The 19,762-nt window shown below is 41.7% G+C and overlaps 1 protein-coding gene across 4 annotated transcripts in view; it reads right to left on the bottom strand.

Moving 5' to 3' along the window:
- FNIP1 (folliculin interacting protein 1) overlaps positions 1–19,762 on the bottom strand; it is an 89,390-nt gene that overhangs the window by 20,796 nt on the left and 48,832 nt on the right. For 3 of the 4 annotated variants that reach the window (XR_014153739.1, XM_081851053.1, XM_081851055.1), the window contains exons 3-11: positions 17,873–18,016; positions 12,468–12,568; positions 11,542–11,616; positions 11,180–11,271; positions 5,863–5,946; positions 4,803–4,874; positions 3,773–3,908; positions 2,356–2,557; positions 1,074–1,159 (exon numbers count right to left, since the gene is read on the bottom strand). Coding sequence is in view for 3 of the 4 variants with exons in the window: in XM_081851053.1 (XP_081707179.1) it covers positions 1,074–1,159; positions 2,356–2,557; positions 3,773–3,908; positions 4,803–4,874; positions 5,863–5,946; positions 11,180–11,271; positions 11,542–11,616; positions 12,468–12,568; positions 17,873–18,016 (992 nt within the window). In the remaining variant the exon portion in view is untranslated. The remainder of the gene's footprint in view (positions 1–1,073; positions 1,160–2,355; positions 2,558–3,772; positions 3,909–4,802; positions 4,875–5,862; positions 5,947–11,179; positions 11,272–11,541; positions 11,617–12,467; positions 12,569–17,872; positions 18,017–19,762) is intronic. The other variant, XM_081851054.1, reaches the window with a different exon arrangement.

Raw genomic sequence — 19,762 nt, 5'->3', positions numbered from 1 at the left:
CTGTTCCCAGTTTGCGAACTATTTTTGGAAGAGAAATGTCCGAAGGGGCTTCTGCGGCTTCCAACTGGCTGCAGGAGCTTTCTGCGGCCAATCAGAAGCCATGCTTCGGTTTTCGAACGTTTTGGAAGTCGAACGGACTTCCGGAACGGATTCCGTTGGACTTCCAAGGTACGACTGTCTTAATAAATGCAATGCACTACAAGTATGCATCCCCTGTCCTTCAAATCTCTGTCCTAATCCTCTCTATACTTGACTATATCTGTGTACTAACTTCCTTGAAGTGTTTTTAAGTTGCACAAACAAATAGAACAGCAAACCCCTTTAACCTCTCTTGTCATAAAAGAACCAACTAAGCACAAGGTTGAAAAAAAAGTATCACACTGATAGCTCCCAGGCACAGCAAGAGATCTGTCCTGGATTTCCAAAGGCACAGCAACCATTGCAGCAAGCTCATGACTGCCAATATTTCAAGGACAAAACTCAGATCTTAAACTATGCGGCCACTTTTGAACAATTTGCTCATGCCAAACAGCATTTCTTCAGCAAGGATGTTGGCCATGAAGGAGGAAGCCAGGGAAAATTTCTCAAGGGCGCTTCTGTACTGGTCTTTTAAGAGGACAATCTCTGCTAGGATCGTGGTGCACAGAAACGTGGCTCAAGCAAACATGAGGTGGCAGGAGAGCTTCAAGCTGAGCAAGGATTTAAACTGTGGGTTTCCACAGCAATGCGTGATGCTTTAGCCTCCACCTGGCTCTGGGGATTCAGCTACACAGCTGCAAGTAAAACGTTTTAAATGTGTTGTTATGTGCAATATACAAATGTGGCACTAGATGGCAACAGTGAGCTATGCAAAATTCAATGCCTTCTTCAAAACATTTTTTAAAAAAGCATTTTCACAGTTAGATTCCACCTGGTTCCCTTGCTGCTCTGCAGTGAACTAGATCTACAGATCTCAGCCATGAGATGAAGGGCTTAAATGGAAAGTTTTTCCAGATTTAGAAACCCTGAAATTGTTTCCCAGAGAAGCACTCAAATACTTGGCAACGACACACAAAGGTATGAAACAAACTCACCTGAATTCATTTAAGGCATCCATAATCCTATTATATGCCAAACTCCTCTGGCTGGCATCAGCTGATCGACGGCTCATTTTCATAGCCTTGAAAACAATAGTAAAACATATAACTAACATTAGGCAGGGCAACAGAAAATGAAAAACAAAGTCATGTGCTCTGTTCTATCTAAGGTGTACCCGGACAGGCAAACAGTGGGTTGGTTTTTTGTTTTGTTTTTGTACCATGATAAACGTTGGCTGCTTTCCAAGTTTCATATCAAGGTAGAGATATATGAGGCATATGTGTTTGCACTGTCTTTCTTTTTCCACACTTTTGCTTGCAGAAGGCTATAAAGAGGTCCAAGGTTTCGCACAGAGACTCCTTCACTTCAGGAGCAGTGTTTAAACAGTCCCCTGAATTAATCGGCCTGCACCCAGCAGTAAACATCACTCATTTTGGTGATAGGATTTGTTCTAAGAGATAGGGGCAAAACTCAAGTTGAAGCAAGTTTCAGTTCTTCGGCAAAGCAGGTAATCCCACCTCTCTTTTTATTGTCTCCTGGAAGTGAGTGGCAAGGCTGGGGCTGTCAGATAGGGCCCACTCAAGCACCCACCTTGACCTTGCTGTCGCCACCCTGCCCCAGCCCAATCCAGCAAAGCCACACAGAAGCCCATGTCGAAAGGGCAGCTCCGCCACATACTATGGCCAAAAGGATGTTCTCTACCACTGAGCTATGCCTCTTCCGCAGAACCAGTGTTACTGAATCTATGTGTGTGCACTTTGGACCATGCCTCGTTCACAGTTTGGTCCAGCACCCCTAATTTAAAACTAGTGTGACCTGCAAAACAATCCGGAAAAACCAAATGACAGAAGCTTAAAGGTAAAGGTAAAGGGACCCCTGACCATTAGGTCCAGTCGTGACCGACTCTGGGGTTGCGATGCTCATCTCGCTTTATTGGCCGAGGGAGCCGGCGTACAGCTTCAAGGTCATGTGGCCAGCATGACTAAGCCGTTTCTGGCGAACCAGAGCAACACACGGAAATGCCGTTTACCTTCCCACCGGAGCGGTACCTATTTATCTACTTGCACTTTGACGTGCTTTCGAATTGCTAGGTGGGCAGGAGCAGGGACCGAGCGATGGGAGCTCACCCCGTCACGGGGATTTGAACCGCTGACCTTCTGATCGGCAAGTCCTAGGCTCTGTGGTTTAACCCACAGCGCCACCCGAAGCTTAGGCATATTAAAATGGAGATTCTGATTAGAACAGGGGCAAAACACAGTTGTTGGTGGTGGTATTTACCTGTTCTATTGCACTCTTCAGCTTGTTCATATGGCTCTCAAAAAGAGGGAAGTGTGAGAAAAAGAACTCATTAAATTTGCTGTTTTCTTCTTCATCCTTTGAGAGCGTGAAAATCACCCCAATCGCTATTTTCTTTTTCCTGACAATTCCTGGGCTCGGGCTGGAGCTGTCATCTGACAAGTTAAAACTCTCTTCCACTGACCTTTAGGGGGTTTACAAAGGTTGCAGAGTTAATGACTTCAGAAAATATCTCAAAACTATTTTCTTTAAACATATGGAAGTGAGCCCCCTTTCCCCAAAACAGTTGTTTCATTTTTAAACCACGTCTGCTGTAGCTGATCTCGGAACATTGTGAGCATAGAAAGCTGCCTTATATCAAGTCAAACCCATTGGTCCATTTAGCTCAGTACTGTCTGCACTGACTGGCAGCAGCTCTCCAGGATTTCAGACAGGGGGTATTCCCAGTCTGCAAGTAAAACAGATTACAGGTTGTTCTGGTCATTTGCCAGCAATGGGCTGTGTTTTAAAAATCAGGGCTTCCTTTCTTTTGCTGTGCGGATGTATTACAAGGACGAACAACGAACTGTATACCACCATTTTCACAGAACAGTGAGCATCTGTCTCCCACCCTACATGAATTAACTCTATGTACATGAATTAGCTTAATCTCCAAGTCCTGCAGTCTACAGCATGTGGCAGTCTAGCTTTGCTCACAATTTTGGTTTCATAACATGAAAAGGAGAAAAAAGCAGCTTAAACGTATGTCATGCAAATGTTCCTGTTCTGCAAAACTTCCAACATTAGAGAGATTCTTTTTGTGGCTTTATGAAGGAACCTACACATTTAGAACCTAAGTGCATTTGCTTCTCCCCGTCCCCAGGAGAAGCTGCTTTAGGAGGAGTGCTTTCTACTTGCCAGCTCATGTTCGCAACCATGAAGGGGGGAGACAGCTTGGGAGGTAGCTTTGAGCGGAGAAGCGCTCCATGAGAAATAGTTTACCCTCTTGCCCTGCTGCTACTTTGTTCAAGACCACCACTTCCTGGGGAGCAAGAAAGGAAAAGGGACCATCACGGTTTTGTTTAAATCTGAGTATAAGGTGAGGTTTATTTCTACGGCCATTCCTTGATAACTATATTCATTTCCTGATTACTTGTACTTGCATTTCACCATGTGATCTGAATAAATAACCCAATATCATGCGATTAGCATATGACTGATCCCATCACTGAGTTGCATGCAGAATACTGTTTTTGTGGGCAAGAAGAGCTCCTTCTGGTTGCAGATTTAATTGAGATGAGGAGGAGATTCCCGCTGGAGGAATTTGAATTTCCCTCCAAACTAAGCAAATGCACATATTTCATGTGAAAATCTGAAAGAAGGAAAAACCATTTACTACCAGCAGTAATGCTTAACTCACCACCTAGGGAAGACCCCATTCTCCAAGCTTGTCGTCTGGCTGCGGCGCCAGCGCCGTTGGTAGCTACTAGCACAGCTTCTGTTTAGCGAAGAGCCCGGGGAGGGAAATGGGGTGATGAGCAGGCTGCTAAGAGACGCTGCAAAAAAAGAGAAGGAAATTACTTATTATATTTTTAAAAACTCTTTGCTAGAAGAAAACCGCTACTTGGGTGATCATGTAATAATGTGAACAGTATGGCCCAATAGATAAAAACCATTAGCCCTTGGCGACTCGCAGAGAGATCTGTGAGAAGCAGGTCCACGCAAGACGCTTCCCATTTCTGCTTCATCCCAGAAGCCTCACCAAACAAGATTTGTATGAGTGCATCCCCAGTATTGTGTAAAACCACACCAAGGAGGTGTTTGGAGGGGAGCGTGTAGTGCCCTGGGTGGAGACATGGCGGCCCCTTTACAGCACCCATTTCTGGGGCACAGTTGAAAGACCAAGGGCATTCAGCCTATGGAAACTTGCTTCTGTGCATTTGTCAGCTTTGACAGAACATGAGCTAGGGGTTTAAATGTGAATTGATGATTTGGCAAGGAGGCAATGACAATCCCTGCCTTACATTAAGGATACTTTAAGTATGCCCATTAACAACTCACAGGCTTGGGGCCACCTCCACCACCTTTCAACCTTAGCCCTACGTTATTTAAAATTCCCAGTACTGGTGAACCAATTTCACTTTGTATATCCAAGTGCTGAATATTCTCTTAATATTAAATATTATTTTAAAAAGCCACATATATTTTAGAAGTATTACCCAATATTTGGGAAATACTGTATATGGCTTGGCTCAGGATTTAATATAGGAACTGGGTCAATGTAAAGCATAAATCACTTGTGTGTTGTTTTTTTAAGGGAAACACATCTTAGGGAGTTCTGATTACAGAGGTTGAAAAGCAGAAACAAATAACACTTTAATTACAGGCCAAATCAATATACAGTAGGGAAAGTTTGTGTAATGGCCTTATATTCCTGATAAAAACATTACCAGATCTTGCAATTCCGCTGTCTCTGTCTTCATTCAGCTCCCTCCCAGGCATGTCCATAGGGTTGCTGTGAACTATGCAGATAAAGTCACCAGTTAGCACGAGAACATGACGCTTCTCTTTGGCTTTGCAGTGCTCGGTTTAATTATCAAAATAAATCATGCTCATTGGCTGCATTCACTTAGGAGACGGAAAGTAACAGCAAAGCACACACACCCATCACTAAGAAAGGCTGCAAAGCTGATCAAGCCAATGCACTTGATTGGACCAGTGTTCAGACAAGTGTTTGCCAAAGCCCATCTCTTTATTTCAAGGCAAGTGGAATAACATAACAAAAGGCAAGTTAGCTACGAAGCAAAAGCACTCAGTGCAAGCTCTAAGCAGATGCTAAAGAAGAAATTTATAGCAAACAGCTGTAAAGTGGGTGCTCTAGGACAGATGGAATTTGGATTTAGACTTCTATCGCTTCTTCAACTAAGCATGAAGCTATCTGCATTTGCAGCCAGTCCTTACTAAACAGAGAGATGAAATCCTAGCCAAATTGCCTCCAACAAAGCTAGGATTTCATCCACCAGATCAAAAGCCTCTTGATCATACTCATTTTTGAAATCATAAATTTGCCAGATTTGTAGAAGGGAAAATCTAAACCAGGCATGGAAATAAAACACGGCTAATAGAAGCGGGGAAATACTCTTTATTTCAGTGTTATACAAACAGTGAAATAATTATGTTTTTGCAAATGGAGCTCCTATTGAATCTAAACAGTTAATGGCAAATTCCTTTTGTCTGGAATTTACAAGCTCCCCCTGCTTTTTTCTTCTTCAAACTTTACTGAAAAATTCGTAAGCTCCATCCAAATCATTACCTGAGTAGAAATAGAGATTAAGGGTTACATTCTTTGAAATTTTAACATGTTATGATAACCTTTGCAGTGATCCATATCCACTGCGTAAACTATGCCTGAGAGATTTTTAGAAACGGTATTTTATTTCCAAGGCCCAACTACGAAATCCACTCAGTTTTGTCACACCAACTAGACTATCCACACAGCACATAGCAAACCTGCAAAGAAAGAGGCGCTCCGGATGAGGCGGAGCGGACCTTGTTCAGAGAATGCCCGCCTAGGGCTGCAAAGCTGTGAAAAACCTACATGGCAAAACGTAAAATATATATGAAAGAATGAGGTTAGTAAAGCAGAACAGATTCTGTGGGAGGGGGGGAAAGGATTCAAGCCGACATAAATGCAGACCCACAGACAGCAAAGAGCACGCCTAGGATAGCTCCCTTGGTAGAGCATGAGGCTCTTAATCTCAGGGTTGTGGGTTCAAGCCCCACGCTGGGCAAAAGAGTCCTGCATTGCAGGGGGTTGGACTAGATGATCCTTGAGGTCCCTTCCAACTCTACAATTCTATGATCTACTTTGATAAATGAGTTTGCCCATGTCCTCAGTTATATATCAATATATATATATTGATATATATATATTTGATATATATTGTTTTTATATATATCAAAATTGTCCTAATTTACTACACAATAAATCAATTCAGGGGTGGGTGGGAGAGTTTCAAACTATCTTTGAAGACAATTCAGTAGCACTTTCTGTCACCCTGATTATTTCAATTTCACAACCCATAATTCATTATCTAAAGTGATCTTGGGAATAAAAACTCTGTGTGTATATGAGAAATAATGGGATCAGAGGCCGCAAACTACTTTGGCACATTTTCTCTCAGCCCCATTTGGTACACTACCCCTAAGGGCTGAGTTCTATCTTGACATCCAAATAATTGGGGTGGAGCCAGCAGAATAACTGCACTGAGCCACTGCACACCTATGGCTTGCCCTTTCCCCAGTGGTCACTTCAGAGCTATGAGAAGATCCAGCCTTTCCTTCTTTTCTAAAGAAGTAGGAGTCCAATCTCTCACTGAAGCATTCCTTGTTCTGAAGGACAGACACAGCATTTTATTAACTCAATTCAGCTTCTCAAAAAGGGAAACTGAAGAATAAGTATCCTTTGCTTTCTTTTCCTTCAGTCTTTGCAATTCCTTGAAGGTTTTCCCTTAATACTAACCAGAAAACTTGTAATATTTTCACTGGAGCACATGGAAGCTTGTGCTCTATGTTGTGTCTGCAGTTCTAACACCGAGCACACAAACACTTTCTTTTTAAATTTCAAACGGCTGCATTGCCACAAAATCCACCTTCTTTTCTTTCCATTTTTGCTAATCAGTTGTCTTAAAAGGAAGCTTAATTGCAAGGACTAACCGTTCCACCAAAAACCAGGTGTGCTGGGAAAAGTTGGCATGCACACAACAACCTCCTAAAGCACACAGTAACCTTTACAAATGAAGAACTGGCAAAGACTGATGGGTCACAAGTATTCTTTTTTATTTAATTTGGTTTCTAGAAATGTTCTGGTTACAGATTAACTCCTTTTTGCTATGCCTGACTCTTTTGATTGCTCTGCTTTAAAATGTGAGCTGTAAGCAAGTACAGCTGAGTAGACCCTATTTTGACACACCCTCACTACAGATGTCACTGTCTTCTCTTCTGAAATTGTTGTTATTGGCCATAGCAAGCCCCACTGATAGTTATACTCCTTGACTCAGGAAAGGTGGCTTGCATATATATTCCCTATAAATCAAAGCCTATAATACTCATTCCCTAGGTATTGATACTGTCCTAACAGTAATGGTTCCCAACGTGGTACCCACTGAGGACCTCTGTGATACCCATAGGACCCATCCCCGCTGTCCAATATGCAGGGTGACAGTCTTCCCATTCCCACTCTAAATCAGAATTTTACCGAATCAGGAACAACACTTGTGAAGTTACTGAAAGTTTTCTTTGAGATCACCTCTAAAACACCAGCATATGACAAAATGGCGATCATTTGAAACCACTGCATGAGTATTATTTCATTTAGTTGCTTATTATTTATTAAATTTGTTCTGTAGATGTCAGGGCAGTTCACAACATAAGAATACAAGCTAAAAACACAGGATACATAATAAAAACAACAACAAAAACACCACACAAACCAATAATCCCCCCTCCGACAAACACGTTTAACAGGTATAGGATGTTAATCAGCCAAAGGCCTGGTTGAAGAGAAGGTTTTTGCCTGGTGCCTAAAGGTGTACAGTAGTACCTCGGGTTAAGTACTTAATTCGTTCTGGAGGCCCGTTCTTAACCTGAAACTGTTCTTAACCTGAAGCACCACTTTAACTAATGGGGTCTCCTGCTGCTGCCGTGCCGCCTGAGCACGATTTCTGTTTTCATCCTGAAGAAAAGTTCTTAACCTGAGGTACTATTTCTGGGTTAGCGGAGTTTGTAACCTGAAGCGTATGTAACCCGAGGTACCACTGTATAATGAAGATGACAGTCGCACCTCCCTGGGGAGAGTATTCCACAATATATATATCTATAGCAAGATGAAGAATTCACACCAAAGCTACATTATCACGATAACCGTACTTCTGATTTAGGTAATTTGAGATGCACATAAAGGTGTGACACAGTGTAAAGAAATCACTTTAGCTTTATCCTCTTGATTTCTAATCACCTATTAAAAAGCTAATCTATTCCTAAAAGCTGAGTGATATCGATTAAAGAAATTGCTTTAAAGGGTATTTGAGCACATGGTTTAACTACACAGAGTAATCCCACTGGTGTTATATGGGTACACGGTAGATTGACCTTTTAGCTGGCCAGGGTGATTGGGCCATTAGAAAGCCCAAAGCACAATTCTAAACAGCCAGCAACTAATCTGATAAACTGTGGGTGTTGAAATAATTCTGTTCACACAGATGGCACCAAAACAGGAAAATGTAAATGATATAGCTTATGGGAAAGGAGAGAGTTTTGACAAGATCGTCATATTGTTCTGTTTGTTGGCGCAGTGCAATTATGGAAGATTAATTAGGCTGCTGGGGAACACCTGCGTGGATAAGGACACCTAATTGCAGCTAACACAACAGTGAAAATAATCGTGATTAATAAAGCTCATTCTTCACATTGATTAAGTAATGCTTAAAAAATAATTGGCAGCAAAAGTCATAAAGACAGTACTAAGAAGAACCAGGCCAGTCTTATATGAATGCAATTAAACAGGCATTCATAAACAATTTAGAAGTAATATTGTGCAATATAGTAGTGCTAATAAAAAAATTAACATTTTTATAGTCCTTCCAAATGTGCTTCACAATGCTTCATGTGCATTCTTTAACTTCAGCAGTATTACCCCCATATTGCAGAAGTGGATACTGAGGCTAAGAGGTGGCTTGCCTACAGTCACCAAGTGAATTAATGACAGTCAAGACTCAAACCAGCCACTTCCTGATTCGAAACTCAACCTCTCAGTAACTACCCTACATCAAAGTTCATTTAATTGGTCATTTCATTGCTGTCCTTCTAAAGTGGCAATGGAAAAGGCGTACATAACAGTCAAATAGTATGCCGTGAATCCTGTGATACAGCGTACAAATATTCAATTTTTTCCCCAAATGTGAAAGTAGGTGCTTATTAGCTGAGTAACTCATTTAGATTTTCATTCAGACTTACATCATTAACAAAATTTACTTATAGAGTCCACAGACAGTTCTGGTTACTCCAGTTTTCAGTTGTAGCCTCGGAGGCCACACATCCAGTTTAGAAAATTCACATTGCAATTCCAATAGAGAAATTAAGGAGATGCAAAACTGAGTAAGACAGACAGAATTTTCAATAAAGTTCATGTATATTTAGAACCAGTGGCTCTTAAAAAAATATTAAAGATTTTCTTGGTTTACAAAAGTACATACATTGTCTTTTTTTTCTAAGTTGTAAATTATTTTCTACAGATCAATTTCTACAGATCATTTGATATGAGACATTAGTGTTGTATTCAGTATAAGGTTGGGGAAGAAGAGAGGTGGGAGATGAGGGGGTGGGGTGGTGAAACCTATGTTCTTGTATATGGTGTACATGTGGGGTTATGTGTCAGTAGCTCTCTTGTTGGTTAATTTCTAATTAATGGGATGGGTGAACATATCAGGTAAATAAAAAACAAACACTTTTCAGGTCAAGGTACTGTTTGGATAAGGTACCCTTTCTTTTAAATAGATCTTAAAATTCTGCATCAGCGAAGTACAATTTCCCAGCATGTTTAACCATAAGGGTTCCTTAACATCATTTTTTTGTATATGATTTGAAGGGTAATGGCTATGCAAAAGCAAATCTTAAAACAACTCTCAAGACTTGAGCATGTTTTGCCCAATCCTTTGTATTTATTTAATACAAAGGTGCATTTACATGAGGCATAGGCAAACTCAGCCCTCCAGATATTTTGGGACTACAACTCCCATCATCCCTAGCTAAGAGGACCAGTGGTCAGGGATGATGGGAACTGTAGTCTCAAAACATCTGGCGGGTCGATTTGGCGAATGCCTGATTTGCAGTGAATTTAAAGAAGCCAGACCACACTGTCTATCTGCTTTAAGCCCAAGGTACCATCTCCTTGAAACCATCTTACTTCCATAACCGTCTTCAAGATGGTAAGAAGGAAATCACAAAAGCAAAAAAAGTCAACCCTCTAGCATCCTGCAGGTATTTTTTGTGAAAAATACAACAACTTTCTCTTCCTGCTAGCTCTTCCTGCTTCTGCACTTTTCAGTCCCAAAGACTGAAGGCCATTTCACAAATTGTGTGGCAGCAACAATCATAATTACCACCACTGGCTTCCTGATGTGCATTCCTGTATGACACACCCATTGTAAAATGTGTATTTGTTGCAAGCACATATTACGTTGTTTTTATCAGGAACAGGGTGAGGTGTTGCTGGGGTTGAGCAGGGAATCAGTGAGGTCAGGGCTGGTGTTCCCACTGGTGCACTAACACAGCACCAACCTCACCACTGCCTTGCACCAGCAAGCAGCAGTGATGCTGATGTTTGGACGGTGGCTCTGTAAAATAGCCTCACTGTGCCAGCTGCTTCTGATTTTTATGACTACAGGCAGAAAATTCTGAGTATGAATGAGGCCCTAAGGGGAAATATCTGTGCTGTTCTGTGCTTAGTTCTCTCAAATAGAGCCTACCGTGTCCATTTCCATCAAATTCATATTAGCTTAAACTGTGTATCAGCTACTATGCCTTTCTTCGCCATATATAGATTTGAACTGCTAAACTTCAAGCCAAATAGTCACAGAATATTCCAGTTTTCAGATTTCCTGAAAATGAGCTACATCTGAGTTCAGGCCAAAAGTTGTCCCACTCTTAGACCACACCATTTCTTTAAAACAATGATATTCTATTATACATGTGTAGATTAATGCGTTTATCAGTCTGCAAAGGCCTTACGGTGCAAATATTCCAAGGAAGTAACAGCGCTTTTAATTACCTATGTTTCCAAGCAGTCCATTCATAATTGTGCTATGGTCTGGCTTTAGAGTATTGCTGTCCTGATTAATGAACTCAAGACTGTCTTGAAGCCTGCAAAGGGAGGGGACAAACAGAATCGGTTATTTGTATTCTGTTACAGTACTTTTTGATTTTATTATTATTTCTACCTGTGCCCTGCACACATTTCCCTGCCCGCTCCCCACTCTTATGTCCTATGACAGTGAGCCAGGGGTCTCTGAGAAAACAGGAGCTAGGTGACAATCTTTCCTTCGGCAGCACTAAAAAGAGTTTGAGCCATACCCCACTCCCTCCCTTCCTCATACCTAAAATCCACACAGATCACACACTGATTGTACTCACGTGTTTAAACTTCCATAGATGCTGCTTCCAGTTCGAGCTGTAAAAACTTTGCTTAGCATGAGCTGCGGAGGAGAGCTGTGAAGCAAAGTTAGACAGAGTGAGCAACCAGGTGTTTTCACGGAATATACCAAAACATCTCTCGACATAACACAACACTGGAGTGTGTTTTTGAAGTGAAAAACGGTTTTAAAATAACACGCTACAGGAGGATTACAATACTACAGAGACAAATGAGGCACCCAATTAAAGCTCAGAATGTAAATTTGTCAAAAACAGTTTTGTCAGTTTTCAGCCAAATCAGATAAATTCCACACACACACCCCAGTTGCCAACTGTGAAAAATTCGCCATTTTTGTTTCTGATGCAATCCAGTAGATTCACCTAACATTTGAGAGGCTTAGATAAATTGTAACTGTCACACAACAGTTACAACAATGGCTAACATTCATGTTTGCTTTTATACATCCATGTTCGTTTTTATATATCCATGTTCATTGTTTTTGGGGTTCCTGTGATCTCATCTGTTAATTCTCATATACTTGGGGATCTTCTCCTTTGTTTAAGTTGTGAAAATAAAAAAGGCTATATGAATTTTCATTGTTTTCCCTTGCAATGCAAGAAGATCTTCCACATCTTGATCAGAAGATGCATTCAGATGCCTGCAGGTGTGCACCCCAAAGTGTACAGGTGTTGAATGTGCAGCCTGTACCTTGTAAAAACCAAGGTACTTCAATTTTGTGCTTCAACATCTATGTACAAAGGACAATTCATAAAGAACAGGGGCGAGGCCTGCAAACTTGTTCTCATCTCCTTCCTCAACATGCTTTCCATATTGTTTGATTGTGTGCACAGGACTAGAGACAATTCTGCTTAGCATAGCTATTTCCAGTGCTCTAAACTTCGAACTGAAGAGAGTAAAACCTTACCGGATTTGATGGATTTTTAAGGTTGAGCCTTTGTAGCTCATAGCCACAGAGCCAAACATCATCTCCCCAAGCATATTTGCATCTGAGGAACACCGGGAACCCTGGAAAAGAATAAGCCTATAATTATTATGTTGCATGCTTGATCATTTTGAGCACCAAACTGAAGCATTGTAGAAATGAAGGAAAACATCATTTTCATTTAATAATCAAATATAATAAAGGGGAAAAATGAAATGCAACATTTTTGGCAGGCTGCCTACCAAAATACTTTTCAATTTCAGTGTCAAAGTACACGGTACGTCATTCTCATTGTAGTGAATGGGAATTTTCTCCATGAGGTTTGCAAGCCAATTCAGATTGGAAGCACAGCAGGGTACAACAACCCCTGCCCCCCCCCAAAAGCCCCAGGCCAGGATCCTGTTTGAGTTTGGATTGACTGTGCTCACTATTTCTGCAAGGAAAATCTTGCACCTGGGGGAAATGATGTGATCAATATCTTGCGCAGTTTGCACTTCAGATCTAAAGAGTGGTTAGGCATTTGTCACTCTGTGGTAAACGCATATGACACCTATAATAATCTTTGTATACCTATGATTCAATTCTCCTGTATCTGCATTTTTCACCCACCCACCATTGCTGATCTTATGTTTTTGGCACCAGGGTATGATCTCAGTTTGTGTACTCACCTACTACTCATCCTGAACCAGCATATAAGCAAGTGGGGAGGGGAGGTTGAAACATGTCCCCCTCCTCTGTTTTAGTTCCAGAGAAGGCAACTGGATTGGGGTGGAGCCTATTGGAACTGACCCTTCACTAAATGACCTCATTACTACTCTAATATACTTTTCTCCAGCCACATGTACATTTTAAAACTCGTGAAGGATTTATGCAGAATAGTGCAAAAAGATAGGACAAATGAGTTGAACACCTTAATTCACTGCATTCCATCTGCCCTTAATCTTTAATTGGCAGCTTCTGCATTAAAATATTAGGGCTTGGAGTTTCACACACATTTAACACCTGATTGAAAAGCAAGTACAATTATTTGGCACCAGTTAAAGGTGCCATTCCACAGGGTAATGTATACTTTCTGGATGAAACTGCTGGTGCTTGCACCATTTTTGGCCCCGGAATGGGGCGGAACGGGCTTACTTGTGCTCTGCTGACACAGGCGACGACCCAGAAGGCAACCCACACACAAACAGGGAGTTTCCTGTAAATGTTTTCAGCGAGCAATGGGTCTGGTAGGATGGGGGAGTTGCTTTCCTGAGGACAGTGGGTTTGAGAAAAGGCTTATACTGCACCTGGGTTGTTTTCCCACCATATCTGAAATATATTCTAATTTTAAAAAGTGTGGTATTCAATGAAACAAAACTGGGAGAAGAAATGGCAACTAATATCAACCACAATTCAAAGCATGCTATTCGTGTTTTGGAGCTGTGCTTAATTATTAAGATGACCCTGACAAAGACCTCAGTCAAAACACTGTCTTGCATGTAGATCAGTGTGAGGTCTCCAATAATATTAATGTTTAAGACTATAGCCATAGAATCTCACAGCAGCTGTTAGTTTAAAAAAAAACTTGAGTGGGAAAGGCTGAGCTTGGAATGTCTTTTCTGGCAGGGGAAAAAAAATCCCATACTAAACAATGATTTAGTAAGTTTAGTAAAGAAAACTACCTAAACAGATGTTCATGTATAACAAAAATAAAGAGGACGGAAAAATTTATCACGCAGGGACTACTTGCAAGGGAAGACCTGTTCAGCTGACAAGTACCAATAGCAGAGTTTTTGACATGCAGGATGTTGTGATTCAGGTTAAAAGTGAAATTTACATAGCATGTAGGCTTAAATGAAGTTTTAGACATTTACAAAGCCTGGTCTCAGCGATTTACTAAATTTCAAAGCCATGGACAAAGTTTCCAAGTTCTTATGTCACCTGTAACTGATTTCAGCTGTTTTCCTCTGCAAGGCCCAAAACCAAAATTGGTTATCTTAAGCTTAATTTATAGACTACAGCCATAGCAAGTGAACATTTTTTCTGTGATCGCATGCCATGCTAGTCCAATGAAGTAATTATGGAAGAAGTACATGAGCCCATGAAACAAATTGAATGGAAGGAACCTAGTACTTCACCCATCCATCTATATCATCAAAGCAGCAGAGGTTTGCGTAGAAGCACATCACATGCTTCTGCATCACGCCTCAGAAGCAAGGATGCTGATCTGACTCAGCAGTGTATTTCAGAAGCTTGTCAGCAGACTGCATTGTGGACTGAGGAAAATTAGTCCCTATACTATTAGTGTAAGGCATGGGTAGGGAAACTAAAGCCCGGGGGCCAGATGCGGCTCAATCGCCTTCTCAATCCGGCCCATGGATGGTCCAGGAATCAGCGTGTTATTACATGAGTATAATGTGTCCTTTTATTTAAAATGCATCTCTGGGTAATTTGTGGGGCATAGGAAATTGTTCATTCCCCCCCCCCCACAAAAAAAGTATAGTCCTGCCCCCCCCACAAGGTCTCAGGGACAGTCGACCCGCCCCCTGCTGAAAAAGTTTGCTGACCCCTGGTGTAAGGTATGTGGAAGACGAGGCTTCATTCAACTCCCCCCCCCCCCGCTTTTCAGCTGCTATGACTGGAAATCCCTCCCCCCCACCACAAAACAGCAGTCAAAGATGACAAAAATCTTGTACACAACCAGGTACAAGAGAAATAGCCACAATGTAAAAACTCAAATGATTACTATACAGCAAAGAGATCCAGCTTGAGGCAATGACAATTTGAGAAGAAAATAATTCCTTGAGTCAAATGTATTATCTTATTTAAAAATGTCTGTTGTTTATAACAGGAAATTGGCATGTAACAGTCACATGACATTTCTACAATGCTGAAATTCTTCACAATGTAGTTTTTATTCTCCAGGCATGAGCAGTGTGCGTGGGGGGTGGGGGGCACTGTGGCAGTGCTTGCTGGGATGTGGTGAGGCAAAGTGATGATGAATTTGGGGGAGCATTCCCCGGTCTCATCACTGCCTTGCCGAATCTCTGTTCCTCACCAGGGGTGAGGGAAGAGGGCACCACTTCTGTTCCAGGTCGCCTCACAACCTAAAGCAAATACAGTGGTGCCTCGCAAGACGAAATTCGTATAGCGGATTTTTCGTCTTGCAAAGCAAGCCCATTGACAGCTTAGCGGATTAGCGCTATTAGCGGTTTAGCGGCTTTTAGCGGATCAGCTGATAAGCGGCTTATCAGCGGATCAGCTGGTAAGCGGCTTAGGAAAAGGGGGGGAAAGGGGGGGAAACCCGCAGGAACTCGCAAGACATTTCGTCTTGCGAAGCAAGCCCATAGGAAAATTCGTTTTGCGAAGCGCCTCCAAAACGGAAAACCCTTTCGTCTAGCGGGTTTTCCGTCTTGCGAGGCATTCGTCTTGCGGGGCACCACTGTACCAAACTTTAAAATCTTAACAAAACAGATTATCCTATTGATTAGGGGGAAAATATGATTTGTGGGAAGCAGCTCATAGCTGCTACTGAGCATCCAGTTTGGGAAGCATCATCAAATTTGCACCAGGCACCCCTTATTTCTTCATTCATGTTACCTTCAAGCAGATTCTAATTCCTCCCTCTCTCACAAAGCATTATAATGCTAAGGACATGTGACCTGCCTGTTCAAAAGTGCGTGCACAGTATGATGTCAGATAATGCTACCTGTGCTAGATTTTGTGAGGAAACCTCCCAGTATGGAACATAAACAAGCTAGCATTCTCAACTCTGGGCATCAGTACACAGTTCTCGTTGTGCAAGAGCAATGTTGTTCAAAGAAACCCATGTCTCTTCCTGTCCAAACCACAGCAAAATACTCTTCCATGATGAGGAGAGAGATAAATATAAACTTCGTTCTCAGGCGCAATAACACAATATAAAAATCAGTTGCATGACCTTGTGTGTGGGTGGGTGAGCATCTGTGCCTCTGTGCAATGAAATGCAGCAACTAATGTATGCTTACTAAAGCTTGGCAGCCTAGTATTACATTACATTAAAGACGTCCCCGAGAATATGTTATGTTGGGATCAGCCACTCTAAAACAGAGAATTACTTCAGTACAAAGGGTAAAGGCTCAGCTCTATTTTAGGAAGGCTTAACAGAAAACACTTGTGATCAGTGCAAGGTGAGATGACAGAAATATACCTAGTCAGATGACTCTGGCTACACTGGTGGCCAAAACCTCCCCTCTTATATAAAGTGTAACTCAAGTTCAATGAGTGCCACTGCCATAAGCATTTTAAATTGCCAGCAAGCAAAAATTTGCAGTTGAATGTTTTAAAATTGCTTTTCAAGACATTAAAAAGCATAAAAAGGCCATCAGAATAAGGCTTTACAAAACAGTTAAAGGAAGCACTTCAGGATGGTAAAGGTAAAGGACCCCTGGGCGGTTAAGTCCAGTCAAAGGCAACTATGGGGTTGCAGAACTCATCTTGCTTCAGGCCGAGGAAGCTGGCGTTTGTCCACAGACAGTTTTACGGGTCTTGTGGCCAGAATGACTAAACCGCTTCTGGCACAACATGAAGGAAACCAGAGTGCATGGAAATGCCATATACCTATCCACTGCAGTGGTACCTAATTATCTACTTGCACGGGCCTGCTTTTGAACTGCTAGGTTGGCAGAAGCTGGGACAGAGCAACAGGAGCTCACCCTGTCGCAGGGATTTGAAGCAGACCAGCAAAAACTAAGTTGAGAGCGATTCCTGGTCCCATTCTGATTCTGACTCCACGAAAACCTGTATTATTAATATTTTGGATGGAAATCTTGAGTGAACAATATTTTCACAACTCATGAGAAAGCTAAAACATCAGCGTTAATCACAAACATCTGAAAGTAAGTGGAGGATTTTTGTCACTAGCCTGTATGAAAACTTAATCCATGCAGCACATTTCTGGAAGAAAAAATAGAAATGGGCCAACTTATTGTGGGGTGGCTGGCCACATATGTAAATCCATCTCCTGGGCCTTTGTTAGAATGGGGAACTGCATTTTCAGCTGTTTCCTGGTTAAATTGTTTCATCTTTGTTGGAGGGCAAGGAGAGGAAGGGAATGATCTATACTATCATGTTTGTTTGGTACATCCTTGCTTCAGGTTTCTTAGTGGTTCATTGGCCATTGTTCTTTATGAATGATTTTCAAATAAGGCACTTGTAGGAACATTCATCCTGCTGATATTCTGATAGTTTCCTTTTGCAGTCCTACATGACAACAGCCATCTGTTTTGTTGGACAACCACCAAAGAATGGCTTCCGGGCTCACTCCCTCCACCAGGAGCCCAAGCCATTTCCTAATAAGGCAAATGTTTTCAAACATGCAATACAAGTCACAATGCCAGCATGATACAGTTAAAAGGGGGACCTCTCACCTGAAATTTTGGACATTGTTCTTTTGCTTCGGAAGAGGAAGAAGACGAATTAATTGAACTATCCAAAGAGGAAGAGCTGTCCCCTCCAGGTTTGAGCTGGCAACATTTCCCAATGACTTTCACCTGAGCATCGCTGCAGAGTTTCTGGTGGAGTAAAAATTGTATTTGTTACATTGTGTTTAGTAATCCTCAAAACAGTGTTCTGAGAGTACAGATCACCTGCATCTGGGGCATAGAAAAAGAAAACTAGCGAGATGAACACAAGCATTTTAGCATTAGTGAAAGAATGGAGATTGGAAGCTAAGCCAACCGTTTTGCAAAACAGGAATAATTTCAATAAGTCTTATCTTTTTGCTTTGGAGACAGATGTGGAATACACAAATCCAATCTTCAACACTTCATAAATCATATCACAGAACTGTAGCGGTGAAAAGGACCCCCAGGGCCATCTAATTCAATCCCCTGCAATGCAGGTATCAGTGTTTATATATTTAAACATAGGAGTGAAGTTGTGCCAAAGAAGAATGGTGTTCAAATGTGGAAGATAAAAGTGAGCTCTAAATTCTAAGGAGAATTCTGTGTTAATTCATCCTTTGTTACCTCACAGACATCAAAATGCATAATCACTCCCTCTGTATGTATAGTTGCTGTCCTGCATGTGGCTGTGGATTCTCACTAGGTTTTCTTCAACCTGAGTTCTATAAGGGATGGGGAATTAGGCTCAGAGGATTCAGAGACAATGTTACTGCTAGGTGGATCTGTAGCTGGTTGGTTGAACGAACCCAAAGAGTGCTCCCTAAAGGTTTCTCGACATCCTGGGAAAAAGGGACAAGTGGAGTGCCCCAGAGTTCTGTCCTGGGCCTATTGTTGTTCAGCCTCTTTATAAATGAATTGGATGAAGGAATTGAGGAGACACTCATCAAATCTGCAGATGACACCAAACTGGGAAGGGTAGTTAACACCGCACAAGGCAGAATCAGGATTCATAATGACCTTAACAGATTGGAGAACTGGGTCCATATTAACAAAATGAATTTCAACAGGGACAAATATGCAAAACCTGGGAAGGTTTCGTTTTTCTTCCATATTTAAGTTTGGGGTAAAAAAAATAAAATTCCATGAAATCAGACTGCTTTCAGAGAACCACAGGTACAGGTACAGCTATTCATCATATCATCACCTAAAATTCTCCCTGTGGTATAGATTTTGAAAACACCGGAACAGAACATTTTTATGAGAATGGGGACTGCAATTGCAAAGAAATATTTTAAGGAAAAAGGGCCCCCTCACTCAGTAGCTTACATCTGCCCCCCCCCCCAGCAGTTTTCACTGCAGTTTTCCCATTGTGAGAACTATTGGAAGGTAAAGAAGTTAATATCTAAAGCAAATGTGGTGGCAGTTGTGCGCTTCCAGTTGTTGCTGGACTACAACTCCCATCATCAAGACTGCTCGTCATGCTAGCTGAGGCTGATGGGAGTTGTAGTCCAAAACCTCTAGAGAGCCACAGGGTTTCTCAGTACTGATCTTATGGCAACCAGCCTAGCCTATGCAAAGCCAGCTAGAACTCCCTTTTCTTTTCTTATGGCTGCAGCACAAGAATTCATTTCTTCTCATAAGAACAACCTCCCATTATGAGAAGCTGATCATTAAAGAGACAATGCTGAACTCATGCAGAGTTAGAATTGCTACTGCCTTGAATTTTTTTGGCAGACAATGGCTGAAAACATGTGAATGGCAATCATATGACTTCACTAGAAACCCGTGAACTAGAATTGCATTTTATCTCTGATAAACAACAGCGTCTTGGGCTAGGCACAGCATCATGTGATAAAACCACACCGAGTCCACAGGGTTACAACATCTTTCTCAGGCAAGTCACACTGCAGCTTT

Source organism: Podarcis erhardii (genome assembly GCF_964252035.2).
Source record: "Podarcis erhardii genome assembly, chromosome: 2".
Classification (NCBI taxonomy): domain Eukaryota; kingdom Metazoa; phylum Chordata; class Lepidosauria; order Squamata; family Lacertidae; genus Podarcis; species Podarcis erhardii.
This window is presented reverse-complemented; position numbering and strand designations above follow the sequence as displayed.